Raw genomic sequence first — 18,334 nt, forward strand, 5'->3', positions numbered from 1 at the left:
CCGAAATCGGTATGTTTGACCGAGAACCGATATAAGGAGTGTTTTGTATCTAGGGTTCATATGGCATAACTACCGGTTGGTAGTCTCAGCTTCAAGGTTTCCGGTTGAAGTGTTTCGAGCCTGTGTGTTTCAACCGATGGCATTGTGTGATGAGTTAGCATTGTAATGGAGATCAGATCATGTTGCCACATCAGCCTCGTGTACGTGAAGGATCTTGCATGAAGGAGATTGATCCTATCTACCTCGGGAATATGTGAAGTCTCTGCAAACGGTGGAGAACGCGTGATGGGTCATCACCTCCAAGAAGTGGCGAAGAACGAACGATGGAGAATGTCTTGAGATCTGTTCAAGACCGTTGTATTCAAATGCAAAGTGTTCAATGGTCAAGATTGAACCGACTAAATTTCTCAACCTAAGTGTTTAGGGTTTAGGGTTTATGCTATCGACCTATCTATTTCCTATAAGGTCAATGTGGTGTTTCATGCTGAGGTTGTTGGCAAATGTTGTGTGTGTATCTATGTGCAAAGATACGTGATTCTTGCTAGACCAGTTGAGAGGATTGATACCTGCATAGTGTGTGTGCAGAAAGAAGGAACTAAAGCGGATCTACATTGGCATTTAGTGCTATTACCAGATCATTGTAATACCTGTTGATCTCTAATCACTTCAACAATTGAAAAATCCCTTAACAGGGTAGCTTTAACCAGCTTGCTATAAATCCTTTAACAGGGTGACTCAAAGCCATTGAGTTCATAAAATCCTTTAACAAGGTAACCTCTAACAGGGTCTAACCCTTAACTGGGTATTCTAGCCATCCCTTAACCGGGTGATCCCTAACAGGATCGGTTCCTAACAGAACCTGTTGTAACAGTCTTTAACTGGACTAGGCTTCTAAGAAAGAGGACTTCTAAAGAGTTCAAAACAACTTGTGGGTATTCATCCCCACCGTGGTTTTTCCTAGTTGGGTTTCCACGTGAAAAATATGTGTGTCATATGTGATGTCTTTTTCATGTGATGCTTTGTTGTTTTTTGTCAAGCGATGAATCATGTTGATCTAGCAAGTTATTATATTTTTGATGATAGATTATTTGTTTATGCATAAGGACAAAGTGGAAATGAGGGAGTAAGTTGTGTGGAAAGCTAAGAAGATTGACCGGTTCATGTCTTGCACAGTTGCACTGTGTTTAACCTGTAGTAGTCTGGTTTGGACCGATGTTAGGGATTGCCAGTAGTTTACAGTCTACAATCAAACCAGTTTAGGAAAAGTTTTTTGTGCCTATACTGATTCACACCCCCCCCCCCTCTCAGTACTGGTTTGGTACTCACTATTCATCATTGAGTTATCATAAATAGTTTGTCTTCCATTTGAGTACATGAAGGAGAGTATGACAAAAAGTCACAAGTTTCAAGCCCCAACTTATCACATATAGATCTCATGTGAATAAGAATACGTAGATTTCTTAAATACCAATCCAATATCACTAAATGATAACATGAAATTTAAGTTTCCTCTAATATTCCTTATTTGGGACCCATGTATATAGGTTGATGGACAACCCGATCAAGATTTAAATAGGTTATATGTGTAACAATTTTGAGTTATGTTATGGATTGAGAATATGCAAAGAATAATATACATAGAAAGATGGTAAAATAATGACCAAATTAGAATCAAATAATTAGTTTATGTTATTCTTTTTTTATAAATGATCTATGAGGATAGGTGTATTAGATATGCCTTGTTATCGTCTCCTAAAGTTATAATTGACAAATAATGGTTAACTACATTAATATACAAAGGGTAAGGAAAACGAGGTGGAATTTAGGGGAAAATGGTTCATATTCCCATATCAATTGTCACAACTAGTGGTAATGAGTGAATTCATATTCAAGGAATGATGATTCATGAGAATTACAACAATGGTAGACAAATCAATTTAAATATCACCTGGAAATTTGATAGTAAAGCTTTGATTTTAATTTATTTAATAATTCCACAGAATTTATTCTTTATATTAAATTCATGCATGTGTGTCATCTTCAAAATTAATTTAGAAATGACAATTAAAAGTTATAACATCTCATTTATGTGGTAGAATGAATTTTTATTTTAAAGTAGGTTTAATATATAAGACAAATCAACTTCATATAATTTGGCATAGCTAAATAGGATTAATTAATTTTATGAATTGATGATATTTACCAAGTGTACAACACTTGAAAAAAATTCTATGCAAATTGATAAAAAGAATAAATAAGATTACAATAGTGTTCAATACCATCACAATAACACATCTACAAAGTAATTTACATTTTCTATCTCATGATAAAAAAATTAAAGGGAATGCGTATTCATGGTTGATTGAATGGAAACTAGTGGATTTTAAATGACAACTTATTTGAACTTCTTAAGTCCATAATAAGGATATAGTTCTAGGTTATCTTGGAAAAGAAAACTTCTAGATTTATTATTTAAGAAATAATGGGAATATAAATATAGCTATTTTTCCATTACCATATGGGGTATCATAAAATATGGATGAGAGAGTGCCAAATAAATCAATGCTAGAGAGTTTCATATAAATCAATGCCATGGTTTTTAAAGTTCCTTCCTTATAGATATGATTGCTAGAGATGTGACTCAAGTAGAATTCTACCTCTCTGCTTTTACATATAAATTGTTTTTTACATATATAAATTGTTTTTTACATAGATATATTTAAGATATCTTTCAAATTGGAAGAAATTTTTGTATCTTTAAAAGAGTAGGTGCATTTAAGTAGTTAGAGTATTTATACATAGATTCAAGTTTCATTCAAGGTAATGTAATTTTTTTTTATGATCCCCAACATCCTCTTCAATTGATCATTGAGTATACGTATATTATGTTTGTTTTTGCAATAACTAGCTTAAGTAAGTGAATTACTGAAATCTTCTAATATAATACCCACCCACTTAGGATATTCATAAAAACTCATCATCCTTATCCATCTCTATTATTATGTATTAGCCCATATATAAATGTCATAATGTTTTTATAGTAGTTTGTGTTAATGAATCTTCATTATATTCTTGGAAAAAAAGAAACAATTTTTTAATTTCACTAAACATCTTAGATGGTCATTTTCCCTATATCAAAAACATAAAATCTCTTACAATGCGGGGACAACATTTCTGCACAACTGTACTTCTAAACAAAGGAAGATTCAGGAATTTGAAGCCCAATTGGTAGATCAGAGGAAATATTCGATGGCAGCTATATCTTTGGTTTGATTCCGAGGAAGTGATTGCCAATGTTTCATGAATTCCATTTTCAGAGTTGTAAAAGCAATTTGTAGTAAAAGGAAAACGTCTAGAGCTTACTGTAAGCGGATCAAAATCATTCTTCAGAGAGAGTTGCAGAATTTGTAGTGGTACTATGTTATCTCTTTGAATGTGTCTAGGGCAAATAACTGGATTTTGGTAACAGTGTTGAAATGGAATGGGACGAAATGATTTGGAGGTGGAAAGAAGACAGGAGGTAAAATGATTATTACAGATGTGGAGGATGGCTGTACAGACATATTTATCCCACATGTAAGCAACGTAAGATGAGGGGAAGAAAGGGCAGAAATAAATAGGTAAGGGAAGTTCCTTAGAAATCATACCTTTCTCGGCCTTTTGGCTAAGATCAAGTGTAGTATCTGTTCTTATCAGTTTAATATCTGATACGTGGTTCAATGAACCACACGATATTAAATTAATTTTTTTCAGGGGGAAGCTCCAAAAGATAGCTTGCTATCAAGGCCCTTCGAGCGTCGCATCTGTTTTGCACTACTGCAGTAGCCTGGCGCACCCCACACCCAAAGCAAATAACAAAATTAATTTATTCATTCTGTATTCAAAAGTAAATTTTGTTCTGTGGACGGAATTTATGCCATTTACTGACAAAACATATAGATTAAATTTTTAACTTATCTTGAAGTAGATTTTTATTTTGCTTCTGTTTCGTATTCAATCATCGATTTTATCTTCAGCTTTAGCTTTTAAGTTTTAGCTTAGCTTTAAGTAGGTTTTTATTCTGTTTCTGTTTTGCATTCAATCATCAATAAGTAATTCATGTGCTTATTTTCCGTCGTTGCAATCTGATTCCATATCATTGTTGTGAATTTAAATTTCTTCAGACTGAATAAATACATTCTAATGTAGACTTATGCTGAAATAGAAGGTTCGTGCTTCCGAGGCATTGATGGGGTTGTTAGATCTGATTAAGACCGCAAATTAGGGAAATGCTTCTTGGATTGTTAGATCTGATTAAGATCACGATATTAGGAAAATGCGTCTTGGCTGCAATCAAAAGAAATAAAAATAATACAGGTAAGCGCGCTCCTTTTTGTCTTTGTCTTTGTCTTTTTCTTTTTATTTTCTTCTTTGTGTATCTCAAAAGAAATGTTTCTGGTAGATTCAAATATTTTGAAGTATTTTCAGTTTAGATAGGTATTTCTTTAAACATGTAGTCTCTTAAGTTTTGAATTACAACCATTTCAAAAGAAATCTTGGCATGAGATACAGGAAAATACTTAAATCTGTCTGAAAATTTCTCTTCCATATCATGTGATACACCTTTCAGACAATATACATAAATATGTTCACAGACAATATACATAAATATGTTCACAGGAATGGGGAAGTGGACTTATATTTAAAAACAGATTAAATTTAATTTAATTGAAAAGTAAAATTTGTTTGCTTCTCTATTTATAAAGGTTTTCATACAAATAATTATATGGATGCTCTAGCTATTCTGGTTGCGCTAATGCGTAGTTGCTCTCATGTTGGCAAGATTCTCAGATTGTTAGTTGGCAGTGCAAAAACAGATTCTTTGCTCTCATGTTGGCAAGATTCCCAGATTGTTAGTTGGCAGTGCAAAAACAGATTCTCTTGTTTTATAACTCTTTTGAGTCGGTTATTTTCAGTCATATTCCCATGGAATGGAATGGAGTGGCTGATTGCCTTACTAAACGGGCTTCTATATTTATGGATGGCTGATCTATTGAGGACTTTTTCTGGTGTTGTCAACTGGTGGATCAAGATAAGTCTTTCTAGTTTTTTCTTTGCTGGGCTGGGCTGTTTGCCTTCTGTTGATGTACATCTCTGTATGTTTTGAATAAAAATTTTACCCCCTTTATTATCAAATGTATTAGAAAAATATAAAATTTCCACTATCACTAAAATAAATAATATATCTTATGTGATTGAATTTAAGGCTGGCTAAATGGATTTTGCCTAGGTTAAGGGATGAACTAGGCTGCCATAAATGAATAATGAGATATCAATCATTTTCTAGGTGGATTTTTTCTAATCAATATATTATTCTTAAAGAAATGTCTATTAGCTATTTAGTTAGCAGTTGTTTTAAATGAAATTTAATAGAATTGTTTTTAGGCTTTGCAATTAAGGATTAATCAATTTAGATTAGTGTTGTGAATGTTGGGTATATGAAGCCCAACAGTCACATGGTTGTTTGTCTTCCCCAAAAGACTCTTCATTTCATATTTGATATGTTTATATAAATGGTTGAGTGTGGTCCATACATGATGTACTATAGTATTGGTTATTGGTTAATAAGAATTCTCCTTGCATGCATTTCTGGTGGACGTAGCCACTTAGTGGTGAACCACGTTAATCTTGTGTTTGAGTTCTTTGTTGTGTCTATTATTCTTTCTGTTGTTTTCTGTTCACTATTATGTGTTTTCTCTACTCGTTTTTAATCTAACAATTGGTATCAGAGCTTAGGTGAAGTGATTGAGCAGAGATGGAAAGGTAGCTAGATAAAGGATTGAAATTTCTCGAGAAGATGCAAAAGTTCGAAGTTAGAGAAATTAGTTGCTGGTATTGTGGCAAGTGAGGCCACGTAAAAAGAAATTGTTGGTTTCTCGAGAAGGCTAAAAGGCAGCCGAAAGATGAAGACACTGATTCAGTCATCAAATATTTTCTTGCAAATTTAGACTCGTGGAGAGTAAAATTGTGCAAGCAAAAGTTATAATAAAACATCACGTTCATTGGTGGGATGGCTGGAAAAAGGAGGAGACTTTGACTGAAGAAGAAGAGGGTTTGAAGTATTCGTTGTTTGAAGATTTTCTTGATTCAACTGAAGAAGAGGACGCTGAAGCAAGTGAGGATGAAGTTTATGAGGTTGAGACAAAGACTCAGGAGGATTATGAAAAAGAAAAATTTATGAGATTGAAGGAAGAGAATCTCCTACTCATCGACAAACTGATTTGTATGGACTAGAAGTTGATGGTTTTGTGTCGCATCATGAATATTGAAAAAGATAACGTTGAGAAAGAATGCAATTTTTCTGAAGAGACTGTATTTCAGCAAGAAGAAAGTGATGGGAAGCTCCTGACAGAGGACTCTTTCCTCACAAACATGCATGCCTTGTTGATAAGAAAGCCTTTCTTTGGTGGAAAGAATCCACAAGAGGATTCAGGGTGCTTGGCGATTGAATAGCCCAAGAGCGTAGGGATTATAGAGCTCACAAAGACCGGAGAGAGCCTTTGGCTCAAGGCTGTGGAAGATCCAGAAGACTTCGGAAAGGATGAGGATAAGGTCTTTGAGGAAAATGAATTTCAAAAAGAACAAAAGAGTGATGATTTATTGCTCCAGATTGCAAAAATAGAGGTGGAGTGGAATGCATTGATTGCAGGTACTACACAAATTTCTGCACAAAATACAACAAATTCATTTGATATGGAGCCCATTGGTGCAAGGTTTGTAGCTGGAAGCTCAAAATCAAGTCCCATGGCAGCCCAATTGCATAGGAATATTGTATTCGGTGTTGGTCAAATGAAGAGAGAACATGGGTTCCAATCTGACTAGTTTGATGGCAGTAGTAATGATTCATTTGATTTGTTTATGTTGGATGTTGTGGGGCCGAATGAGAGTTAGTGTGTTCCAGTTGTGGGCACTAAGTTAACTGTGAGAATTGGGAGTGATGATTGTAGGCTATTCACACTTGTACAAGAGTTTTATATTTGGGTATTAAAATATGATAATGGTGATCTTCTAGATATTCTATTACGAGGGAGCACAAGAGCAAGAGACTTTGATGGAGGAGTGTATTATGCATCTATAGATAGTAGTGTTCCTGATTATTGATTACCAAATGAAGTAGTTAGAGAATATGTTTTTAACTCTGATCTGACTTGGACAAGATTAATTCGTACTGTTCGTGAATAGAGTTTGGCAATATTAAAATCTTCTCAAGAGCTGGTTGTAGTATGAGCTTTGGAGTGGAGATGTAGGGAATGTTACAGGATGTGCCGGTTGGACTTCACGGGGGAGATTGTTGGGTATATGAAGCCCAACAGTCACATGGTTGTTTGTCTTCCCCAGAAGACTCTTCATTTCATATTTGATATGTTTATATAAATGGTTGAGTGCAACCCATACATGATGTACTGTAGTATTGGATATTGGTTAATAATAATTCTCCCTGCATTTTTGGTGGACGTAGCCACTTAGTGGTGAACCACGTTAATCTTGTGTCTTGAGTTCTTTGTTGTGTGTATTATTCTTTCTGATTTTCTTGTTCACTATTATGCGTTTTCTCTGCTCGTTTTTAAACTAACAGTGAACACAAGGGTATAAAAAGATGTTAACAACTTCAAGTAAAGATTTTGTTTTTGGGGTGACACATATTTATCTATTTGTGAAATTATTATGAAATTGATTTAATTATTTTGAATTTGAGCATTCCTAACATAAATTAATATCAATATTGAAACTAAGAAAGTAATCTTATGGTAGTTTAAAAATGAAAAAGAAAAATTGAAAATGATTGCTTTCTCTAATGGTGATGTGGGAGTCAATATATTAGAACATTTATAGGTCTCAATCTTACATTTTTTTTGTGAGAGAAATCTCAACTTTATCTTGTATGCAAATCCGTAAATGAAGGATGTGAACTTCTATCACAAATATTCTTCTTTATATTGTTCCTTGTGCTCTTTTTAAAAGCCATCTTTATATTTCTTGTAATCTTATTTATGATTCACTATCTTCTTGGAATTTATTATTAAATTATTCCTCATGTGCTTAATTTTCATAGTTGTAAGCTTATTCCTACTGGTTATCTTATTTGTTACTTGGGAAATGGCAATTTTTCCTCGGTCCTCAAGGAGGATGGCCTCCCCAGGGGTTCCAAAATTTGAAACAACATCATGAGTTGCAGGGATCCTTTATCCCATGGTATGAGGTGGATTATTGACAATGGTAGGAATATCCTCTTCTGGGAGGACTGTTGGTTGGGAGAGAAGCCCCTTGCTTTCTCCTCCTCCCTAAGAAGGCTCCAGGAGGCTGCTAAATGTTTCTTCAGGGAGAGGGTCAGTTATTACTTCATCAACAACACTTGGAGGGCTTTAGTGGATTGCTACATTGATCAACCCTTACTCCTCTTTGCTGCTAGAGAGCTTCAAGAGCTTTTGGCGGGCACCCTCCTCCCCTTTTTCCTTAGGGAAGATAAATTCATTTGGAAGTGGGACCCCTCTAGGGACTTCTCTGTTAGAACTGCTTACAACAACTTGCTGAGGGAACTTGATCATACCATTAACTGGAATGCGGTCTGGAACCCCCAACTCATCCCACCTCCCTCCAACACCTCTCCCGCCTTCCTCTTTTTGAACGCCCCTGGTTCTGTTGTGGATGTCTGGGGCTCAACTTTCCCCCCTTGCCTTGCATGGGGTCCTCGACTCCCACGATCCATGCTTCTGCTGTTTGGTCGGAGACCCCTTTCACGGTTTTTGATGCACCTAGTGTTGCATCCACCCCCCCGGTTCCCCGACTGTGGATCCTGTTGTTGTCGGCTCTCTGGCTTCTGGGGAAACGACCTTGCTGCCTATCGCTGATGCTGCTGGTCCTTTGTCCAAACTTGCTGGTATGCGTAGCTTTTCTAATGTGGCCAAATCTTCCGCCCAACCCTCTGAGTGGGTTCGTCCTCTCCATTGTGCGAAATCCTCCCCTAGGTGGTTTGCAGACAAGATGTTGTGGACAACATTGGGTTTTACCAGCGATGTGATTTGTTGTGGAGATTCTCTAGGCTCTGGCCTTCCCTACCAGACCTTCACCATTGGGTAAGTGACTCCTAGTGGCCTTTGGTTGCTCTCAATATCGAGCCTTTTCTTTGTGCTAAAGGATTTTTTGTTGCTTCCTTCACTTCTTCTACAGATAGGGATTTGATTTTGAGCAAGCTTTGGTCTTGGGGAGTGCACTCCCTCTCTATCAAGCCTTGGACAACCTCTTTCAACCCTCTCACTGAACCACTTAATGTGCGTCCAGTTTGGGTTCGACTCATCAATCTCCCTCTTCGTTTCTGGGAGCTCTCTTGGTATGAGGCGATAGGTAACTCTATTGGTCATTTTCTAAAGGTCAATGATGTTATGTCCTCAATGGAACACACTACCTTTGCCCACATTCTTGTTGATATTGACATCTCTGCCCCTCTTCCAGGTGATGTGGTTCTCATGGTAGGGGATAGGCCTTGGTCACAACTGCTAGATTTTGAAGGCCTCCCCTTTCACCGCAGAAGATGCTTCTCTACTAGCCATCTTGCTTCGGGTTTCTCTTCTACACAACACAAAAGGGTTTCTACCTGGTGGAAGAATGCTACTGCAGACCACTTAACAGTTAATGTTATTGATTATGCGCCTGTTGGCTCCTCCCATGAGGATGATGTCGTGCCCACCACGGCTCCTGTTGCTCCTATTGATGTTATTGTGGCCTTGTCTCCAGAGGCCCCCACTTCCGCTTCTCCTATCCAACAACCCTCCCCTGCTGCTGGATCTGCTTCTGCTACTGTTGTTCTTTCACAACTTGCTACTGTTGCTGTTATGCACCCCCCTTCGGCCCTCTTCCAGCCTTCTACTGTCACCAGTGTTGTTGACCCTATGGGGGCCCTTCTGGTGGATCTTAGCATTGCCTAGTCTGTGGTTGCACGCAGGCGTAAGGGGAAATCTTCTCCCTTGCCCCATACCCCCCCTTGTGGGGGTTTGGGTGGCCCGTGCCCCCCCTTGAGTGGGGTTTGTTCCCTGGTTGGTTAGTTTCTGTGTTTGTTCCTTTCCGCCTTTGGGCTGTGGTTTTCTTCCAACATCAACTCTCTTGATGTTGCTTTTTGTTAAGGGTCAGCGCCCTAGTTAACGCTGCTTTTTTAATCAAAAACATTTTAGTAGAATTAGCATAGTAGGTCTCAAAGAATAAGCCACATAAAATTTTCTTAATAATTTCAAAAAGGTAATTGCTTCCATCATCACTAACAATATGTGTAATCTAATCATTACCTTATAGGGGAAAGGATCTATTAGTTGAACATGTTCCAATGGTTGTGATAGCATTTGTTGATTTAATGGTCAATATTTTTTACAACATTGTACCAATAGTTGTGACTTTAAAGTTGTTATTGATGATGATGACTACCCATAATTGAATGAAATGTGTCCTTTAGATGAAACAACGAATCATGTGATGTCACATTGGTCTCACTTTTTGGGGGGCTATTTTGGACACCTTGGCAAAAGGCATATTAATGTGGCATGGCCCTAAAACCTTAGTTATAAGAAGGAGATTTCTCAAGTAAGCTGTTGTAAAAAAATTGAAAGCGATTCAAAATTTTCAAATAGAATTTTGAAGTACCAAATTAAAGTGCTCAATGACTAGATCTTTTTTCATAAATTGTAAAAGTAATTTCAAACTAGAAAAAATATATATATATATAGAAATTGCAATTAGCATGGAGCGAAGCACCTAAACAATTACCCCAAACCCTATTGCCCCCACCACCCAAAGCACAGTTAAACAAGATCCTGTTCCATGTTCGCCATCTCTGAGTGAGCTTCCCAACTCAACGCAAAACAGAGCCCCTAAACTTATTCGTTGAGATGACAATCATTTAAACAAGAACCAATCCATCCCTAACTTTACTCTGATCGTGGGGTTGCCACCCTCAAAACCGATTCATCTCCAAAGTCTTTGCCAACTGCCAACTGAACAATAGCTCGAAACCATCTCAATCAATGACCACCCTCCTCTATATGCAGACCGACTTGAAGGATATATTCAGCCTATCTTTAATGTCTGCAAATCAAGCTTTCCAGGACTAGTTTGGAAAACAGACATGTCTAACACACTACCAAACATAACCATCGGATAAAACTGCTTCGACCCTTGACATTAAAGTTGGGGATCCGAAGAACAACACAGTTTGCTGGTTACCACCATCAACCGAACAAAATTCTTCTCCATTAGCTGCCAGCAAAGAGTGCTCCCCTTCCCTGTCGCATTAATTACTAAGAGAATATCGCCTTCAAAACTTTTACAATTTCTTAGACCCATGATACACGCTACATTTTCTTAGACCCATGATCACCGCTTGAAATTCTTCTTCATTATTGGAACCTTTAGAAAGGGGTTTTCTGTAATCAGAGTAATTTTTCCTTTTCAATTCTTAATTATTTCTTGTGGCACCTTCTAAACTACTTTCTTTCTTAATGTGAGGAATCTTCAATCCAAACCACACTTTTTCCACCCATCCTATGGTGCCTTCCAAACTACCTCCTTACTTGATTTGACGAATCTTCAATCCAAACTACACTTTTCTCCTCTCAACATCCCATATGGTAAAGGATGAATATCTAAGTATCATTTCCTTTAGTCTGTTATTAACCACCTCAATTATCTTAGCCTGTACTTTATTAAAAAAGGATGCCAACCCCATCTCCTATTCGTGAAATTTTTTCTTATTTCTTTCCTTTCAAAGTTCCAATAACAAAATTATTCATAAGCTTGAGTACAATGCCTTCCTATGTAGAATTGGCAATTATTTAAAGGTCTAAAATGTCGTTCAAAAATGCTCCAACCCATCCAAGTCTTGCACAAAGTCAATGCTAATAAATTTCTTCATTGTTTTTACATGGTAGACATCTAGATGGACGACTTAAACCCATACTACTAAACTTTTCCATGGTCAAAATCTTCTTTTGCAAAGCTGCCCAAGTAAAGGTTCTAGCTTTCGACGAACAAAGCTCATTCCAACAAAGTTTGACTCATAATTCTAACCCTTCAAGGTCCCTATATCTCTCCAAACACCTATACATGTCTTTCACATTGTATTGACCCATCTTTGAACCATTTGACAAACCGATATTCACAAAAATTTTGACAAATGTTTTGATATACCTATACTCAAAATTCAAAGATGATTCAAGCATAAGAACAAAAATTGTACTACTTTAAATCTAATTTCTAAACTATTTTTTTTCAAAAATAGTGAACTTTAATTGAGTCAAACATTTACTTTTTTAAGTACTCATATTTTTCAATGAAATATATTAGATATCTATGGATGTATTCTCCTCCTTATGGTTTCATTTAGTATTTTTGAAAGTTGTTTGAGGAAAAGTTAGATATTATCACATAGTTTATTATGTATATTATTATTTTTATTAAATTTTGAAGTGGACAAGGCATGCCTCAATAAATTATCAAATAAATAATGAAAATTAAATATTTTTTAAATGTGTATATTATCACATAGTTTGTTATGTGTATTATTTATATCACATGAATATATTAAAAAAGTTAAATAAATATTACAAACTTAATTATTCCAACTCTAAATAAATTATATAGTTAGAAAGATAACTAGCTTAATGTTTTAATAATATTTTTATAAAACGTTATGATGAAATGTATAATTCTAATCGCAGTGGCATACCAACCTTTATATATTAATTTTAATAACTTTACATCCCTATCTCCATGCACATAGTTAGAGGTATCTAAGGATGATACATCATGTAAAATTAGAGAGGAGTCCTATTATTGTATAACATGTTGCCCCTAGAGGTTGAAAGATTGATAATCATCATGCATGCATACATTTTTTATCATCATACATGTTCTTATAATGTGAATAAGAAAAAAAATAAATTCAAAGAAGTATCTTCATATCCATAAAATTCAAACATCATAATTACTGTAATGATATGATAATTATGAATAATATCAAACAATTCTTCAATAGATAATGAATTGATAAAAGTATGCATTGGAATATCAAAGGGTTAGACGATGATAATCATGATTTGTAAGAAGGATATCATTATCACCACAAATGGAACATCATGAGTAATCAAAAAAAGGTGAAGCGTCATCTTTGGGATGTCATACCTAGATACATCAATATAACAAAGGGATGTATTTAAGCTAAATCACTAACATACAAAGTTTTCACCATCTTGGATCATATGGGAAAATGTAGTGGGTTTATTAAGAATAGATGAAAATAGACTTACAAGATTCATAAAAAATGTTCAAATTAAAATGGTTCAATAATAATAAAATAAAATGATTGATTTAGAAATTTATGTTTTTTCCTACCTTAAAATGATAGCATGGAATTTATAGACTCGCCAAAATAAATAAAAATGTATTAGTCATTTCAAAACATGAAAATGTAGTTTAGTGTATATAATTGAAGGCCAAAATTGTAAGAGCGGAGTTTTTGAATAATTATGACAAACCTAAATATAAGACCAAGCCCAAATGTCTAAACCTAACGAAGTATTTGTTCCTATAAGGGGATAAATATTTGGTTGCAAGAAACTAGGTATTTGGTACCTATTATTAATCTACTACTAAAAAATACCTACACAAAACTTTTGCATAGGACTATATATCTAGGCACAATTATTAGTAGTAGGACTAGGCTTTTTATCTTGATCAAATGTCTAATATAGGTAAATTTCCAATCATTCTCATAGGAACATGTCCTTATGCCAACTTATCTATTGCCTCTATTGATATGTCGAGTACACTCACTTATGTGCATATATTTGTGTATGAGAACTTTATTATGCTGAAAATAATGTTGGTGGATTGCTCATAGACAAAAATTTGATGACCTTGAATACACACATGTTCATAATGATTATGTATGCATAATTTTCTACTTGATTCTTGCCAATTAAATTATAAAACATGATTTCCATGTGTGCACCTTGATTTTTCTCAATAATGCTTGATAATTCAATCTTATAATGCTCTTGATAGTGTAGGGGGAGGGATCCATTACCATTCACTGGATTTTGCTAATTAAAAGTCCATTAAAAAATTATGCAATGGGCCAATAGTGAAAAAGGGTTAGTAATTAAACTTTTTTTTTCGTAGTGCATGATTATTGGGGCATTTGTGCATAAAAATTGGATCAATTGTGTAAATTTTGTGGTTGCCAAAGTGAATGGTTAACTAGGCAATAGGGAATATGTATGGGATGCCAACTTTCTGTCTCTTACGCACATAACGAATCCTACAAGATTCGTCGTAATTATCTAGAAGCCAAAACAATAGCTATAAGTACTTAAGTTATACAACAAAAAAATGTCAAAATCTAATGTATTATTTAGAAACTTAAGTTGTGCAAAATTTCGTACCCTTCCCTTACTTAATATCAATACATTAAAAAAAAAATCTAAAGTTGGCATTATATTATTTAAAGAAAATAATCAATATCTAAATCAGTAGGTCAACTCTATCACCTCTCTCTTCTATGCATTCAAAAGAAAAATGTAGCCCTTCTTTATAGAATATGGACCACACTGGGCGATCAACCCGGCCGCATTCAAAATTAAAACTGCATTTTCTCAGGTCTTCAATGCATGCCCAAAGACGTTATACTAATATTTTCTCCTCCCTCTATGGGCATAATATTCTCTACATAAATAAATTGTGCCAGTTGCAGGCTGTGACGTTGACCCATATGTGTACGAAGCATGAAAAATATCAAAATCTTATAATGATTGCCAAATTAAATTTTTCTCAATCATGCATGCATAATTTTTTATCATCCATGAGCAAAAATTTAAAGAAGTATCTTCATATCCATGAAATTAAAATATTATACTTATTCTAATGATATAATCATTATGAATAGTATGAACCAATCTTTCAATAGATAATGAATTGTTAAAAGTATGCATGGGGAATATCAAAGGGTGTAGAGGAAGAGAATCATGAGTTGTATAAAACATATCTTTAATATCATAAATGAAACATCATGAGCAATCAAAAGAGGTGAAGCATCACCTTTGGGATGTCATATCTAAATATATCAATATAATAAAAGGATATGCTTAGAGCTAAATCACTAACATACAAAGTTTTCACCATCTTGGATCATATGGGAAAATACAATGAGTTTACTAAGAATAGATGAGAATAGATTTACAAGATTAGTAGCTAAAATGGTTTGATATTCACAAAATATAACAATGAAAGAATAAATGATATATTTAGAATTTCATAATTTTTTTACCTTAAAATGATAAGTATGGAAGTTATAGGCTTACCAAAATGTAAAGAAATATATTACTCATCTTACAACATGAAAATGTAGTTTACTGCAGAAGTTGAGAACTTAAAGTGTGGGAGAAAAGTTTTTGAATAATTGTGACAAATCAAAATACACGATCAAACTCAAATGTCTAAGACTAAGCAAGTATTTATTTCTTAATAGATATTTGAGTGACTAAATATTTGGTTGCAAGAAACTAGGTATTTGCTCCTATTATTTATCTAATACTTAAACAAAACCTATACAAAGCTTTTGCATAGGACTAGATGCCTAGGCACAATGCATTCTTACTAGGACTAGGCATTTTATCTTGATCAAATATCTAATCTAGGTAGATGTTCAATCCATCTCATAGGAACATGTCCTCATGTGAGCTTATCTATTGCCTTTACTAATATGTGGAATATACTCATTTATGTGCATATATTTGCGAATGAGAACTTTGTTGTGCTGAAAATAATGTCGGGGGATTGCTCATAGGCAAAAGTTTGATGGCCTTAAATATGCACAACATATAATGATTATGTATACAAAAGTTTGATTCTTGCTGCTTAAATAATAAAGTGTGCTTTCCATGTGTGCACCTTGATTGTTCTCTATGATGATTGATTCTTCAATCTAACAATGACCTAGGAGATGTCTATAAATGCACATCCTTAGTTATTCAATTTGAGATATTTGGTGTGCAAGTCAAAGAAATAACGATCAGATTTTTTTGGAAATGCCAAACTTGAGAATGGAAATATTAAATTTCAAAAATGACAAACTACAATATATCATATGATCAAGAAGTAAAATTCCATAAATTGTTCGTAGTGAATATCAAAGAAATACAAAATGATAATTAACTAATATAAATTAATAATAAGATTAATAAGAATGTCAAATAAATTGAATTGAACATTACAATTCTACATTTAAAATTGAAGTATAAAAGCATAACATGTGTCTAAATCATTAGGTCAACTTATGTCTTGGACGTAGTTTTCATATGAATTGATCCTGTTTTGGATGTGAAATTCAAAGGGTACTTTTCATCGCCTGTGTCTTATACGCATTCGAAAGAAAAATGCAGCCTTCTTTATAGATTATGGACCACAGTGGGAGATCATCCCTGCCGTATTCACAATTAAAATTGCATTTTCTAAGGATTTCAACGCATGCCCATATGCGTTGTACTAATATTTTATCCTCCCTCTCTATGGGTATGATTTTGTCTACATAAATTAATCCACAAAAATGATAAATAAGTCCAAATTGCCTAAAATGTAAAAACTCAAAGTTATGTCTCAGATGTATTTATAAAGGGAGGAGTAGGAGCTAGTTTTAATAATCTATAGTGCAGACAGTTCTCAGTGTTGGTAGCTTTTCTGTTTGCGAGTCTCTGATAGTAAGCAGGACAATCAAAAAATGACTCAAGTTCATGCTGACTCTCCCTTGTCTCCCCATGTTTGTATTGATCATAAATTTTGTTCAAACTTGTCTACTGTATTTACAGTTTGGAAGAAATCTCTCTTACTGAATGGCAAAGGATTCACTGTGTTTGATTCATTGGGAAATCTGGTTTTCAGAGTGGATAATTATGCATCCAACGCCAAAAATGAAGTATTACTTATGGATGGTGTAGGTCAGCTTCTTCTCACATTGAGGCACAAGGTATCCTCTTACTTTCATTCATTTGTTTTTCAGGATATTATTTTTAGAGTTAATTTTATATGTTTTCTAATCGATATATTTTAGATAACATTCAATGATCCATCGTCAAGTAGAGTATGTATAAACATTTGGGATCACACTCAGTGATCCATTCTAGTAAGAGGATAGTGAACTTACATTTTAGATCACAGTCATCCATCATCAGGGAGAGGATAGTGAAGTTACATTGATGATGGAAGAGTGTGCTCCAAAATGTAAGTTCACTATCCTCTTCCTAATGATGGATAACTGAATTTGATTCCAAACATCTATACATCCTCTTCTTGATGATGGATCATTGAATGTGATCTGAAACATTGATTAGGAAACATACACAGTCAACACTAGAAATTACAGTATGTCAAAAAAAAGATGTATAGAAGTTGCAGATCACACTCAGTGATCCATCATTAGGAAGAGGATAGTGAACTTATATTTCAGATCACACTCATCCTTCGTCAATAAGAAGATAGTGAACCTCTTCCTGATGATTTATATTTGAGTATGATTCATGGATTATTAAACATGTACTGTTGATTATGAAACAAATTTATCTTTTTTATCACATTCAATGATCCATCATTATAAGGAGGATAGTGAATTTTCATTTTGAATCACAATCAATGATCTGTCTTGAAAAGAAGATAGTGAAACTCTTCTTGATGGCGGATTACTTAATATGAGTCAAAACATTCATACAGAATTGATTCCAGAAACAATATAATTATGAAGATGATTTTTAGCAGCTCATGTCATCTATAATCTCTGATACGGAGATTTGATTAACAGAAATGGAGTGTTGGGAAAAGATGGGAAGCATTTAAAGGAGATCCCATGGAGTCTGAGAAGCCCACATTTAGCCTTATAAAGTCGCTGGGATTCTCAAACAAGATTACTGCCAATATATTTGCGAATGGAAGTAGAAAAACTAAGCTTGGCGATTACCAGATCAAAGGGTTGCGCAGAGCATCCTGCACAATATTCAACGACTCAGGAGAGATCATTGCACAGGTATTTTGAGGACACAATCTTTCTTCAACTTATTAGAATGGAATGGCTTTGGAGTTTGAGAAAGTAATGGAAAGTGTTTGCAAAGTGCAGGTTAAACGAAAGGAGGCCAAATCAGATCTAATGCTGGGGAACGATATTCTGAATCTGGTTGTGGAAGCGGGAGTAGATCAAGCCTTTGTAATGGGGCTGCTTATTATCTTTAATCAGATTAGTCGACTAATAAGAATTTATAGGAGAGAATGA

The 18,334-nt window shown here is 34.7% G+C and overlaps 1 protein-coding gene and 1 non-coding gene across 2 annotated transcripts; both read left to right on the plus strand.

Annotated features, from left to right (window-relative positions):
- Positions 1-3,643: 3,643 nt before the first annotated feature.
- On the plus strand, positions 3,644-3,840 carry LOC131045589 (U2 spliceosomal RNA). The gene has a single exon (XR_009105838.2). It is a non-coding gene; the product is annotated as a U2 spliceosomal RNA (small nuclear RNA).
- A 345-nt stretch (positions 3,841-4,185) lies between these two features.
- On the plus strand, positions 4,186-18,334 carry LOC131045579 (protein LURP-one-related 12-like). Its single transcript, XM_059212718.1, has 4 exons — positions 4,186-4,356; positions 16,957-17,041; positions 17,870-18,091; positions 18,182-18,334. The coding sequence occupies exons 2-4, from the start codon at positions 17,000-17,002 to the stop codon at positions 18,332-18,334; spliced, it is 417 nt and encodes a 138-aa protein (XP_059068701.1). The 5' UTR covers positions 4,186-4,356; positions 16,957-16,999.

Source organism: Cryptomeria japonica, chromosome 10 (genome assembly GCF_030272615.1).
Source record: "Cryptomeria japonica chromosome 10, Sugi_1.0, whole genome shotgun sequence".
NCBI classification, from domain to species: domain Eukaryota; kingdom Viridiplantae; phylum Streptophyta; class Pinopsida; order Cupressales; family Cupressaceae; genus Cryptomeria; species Cryptomeria japonica.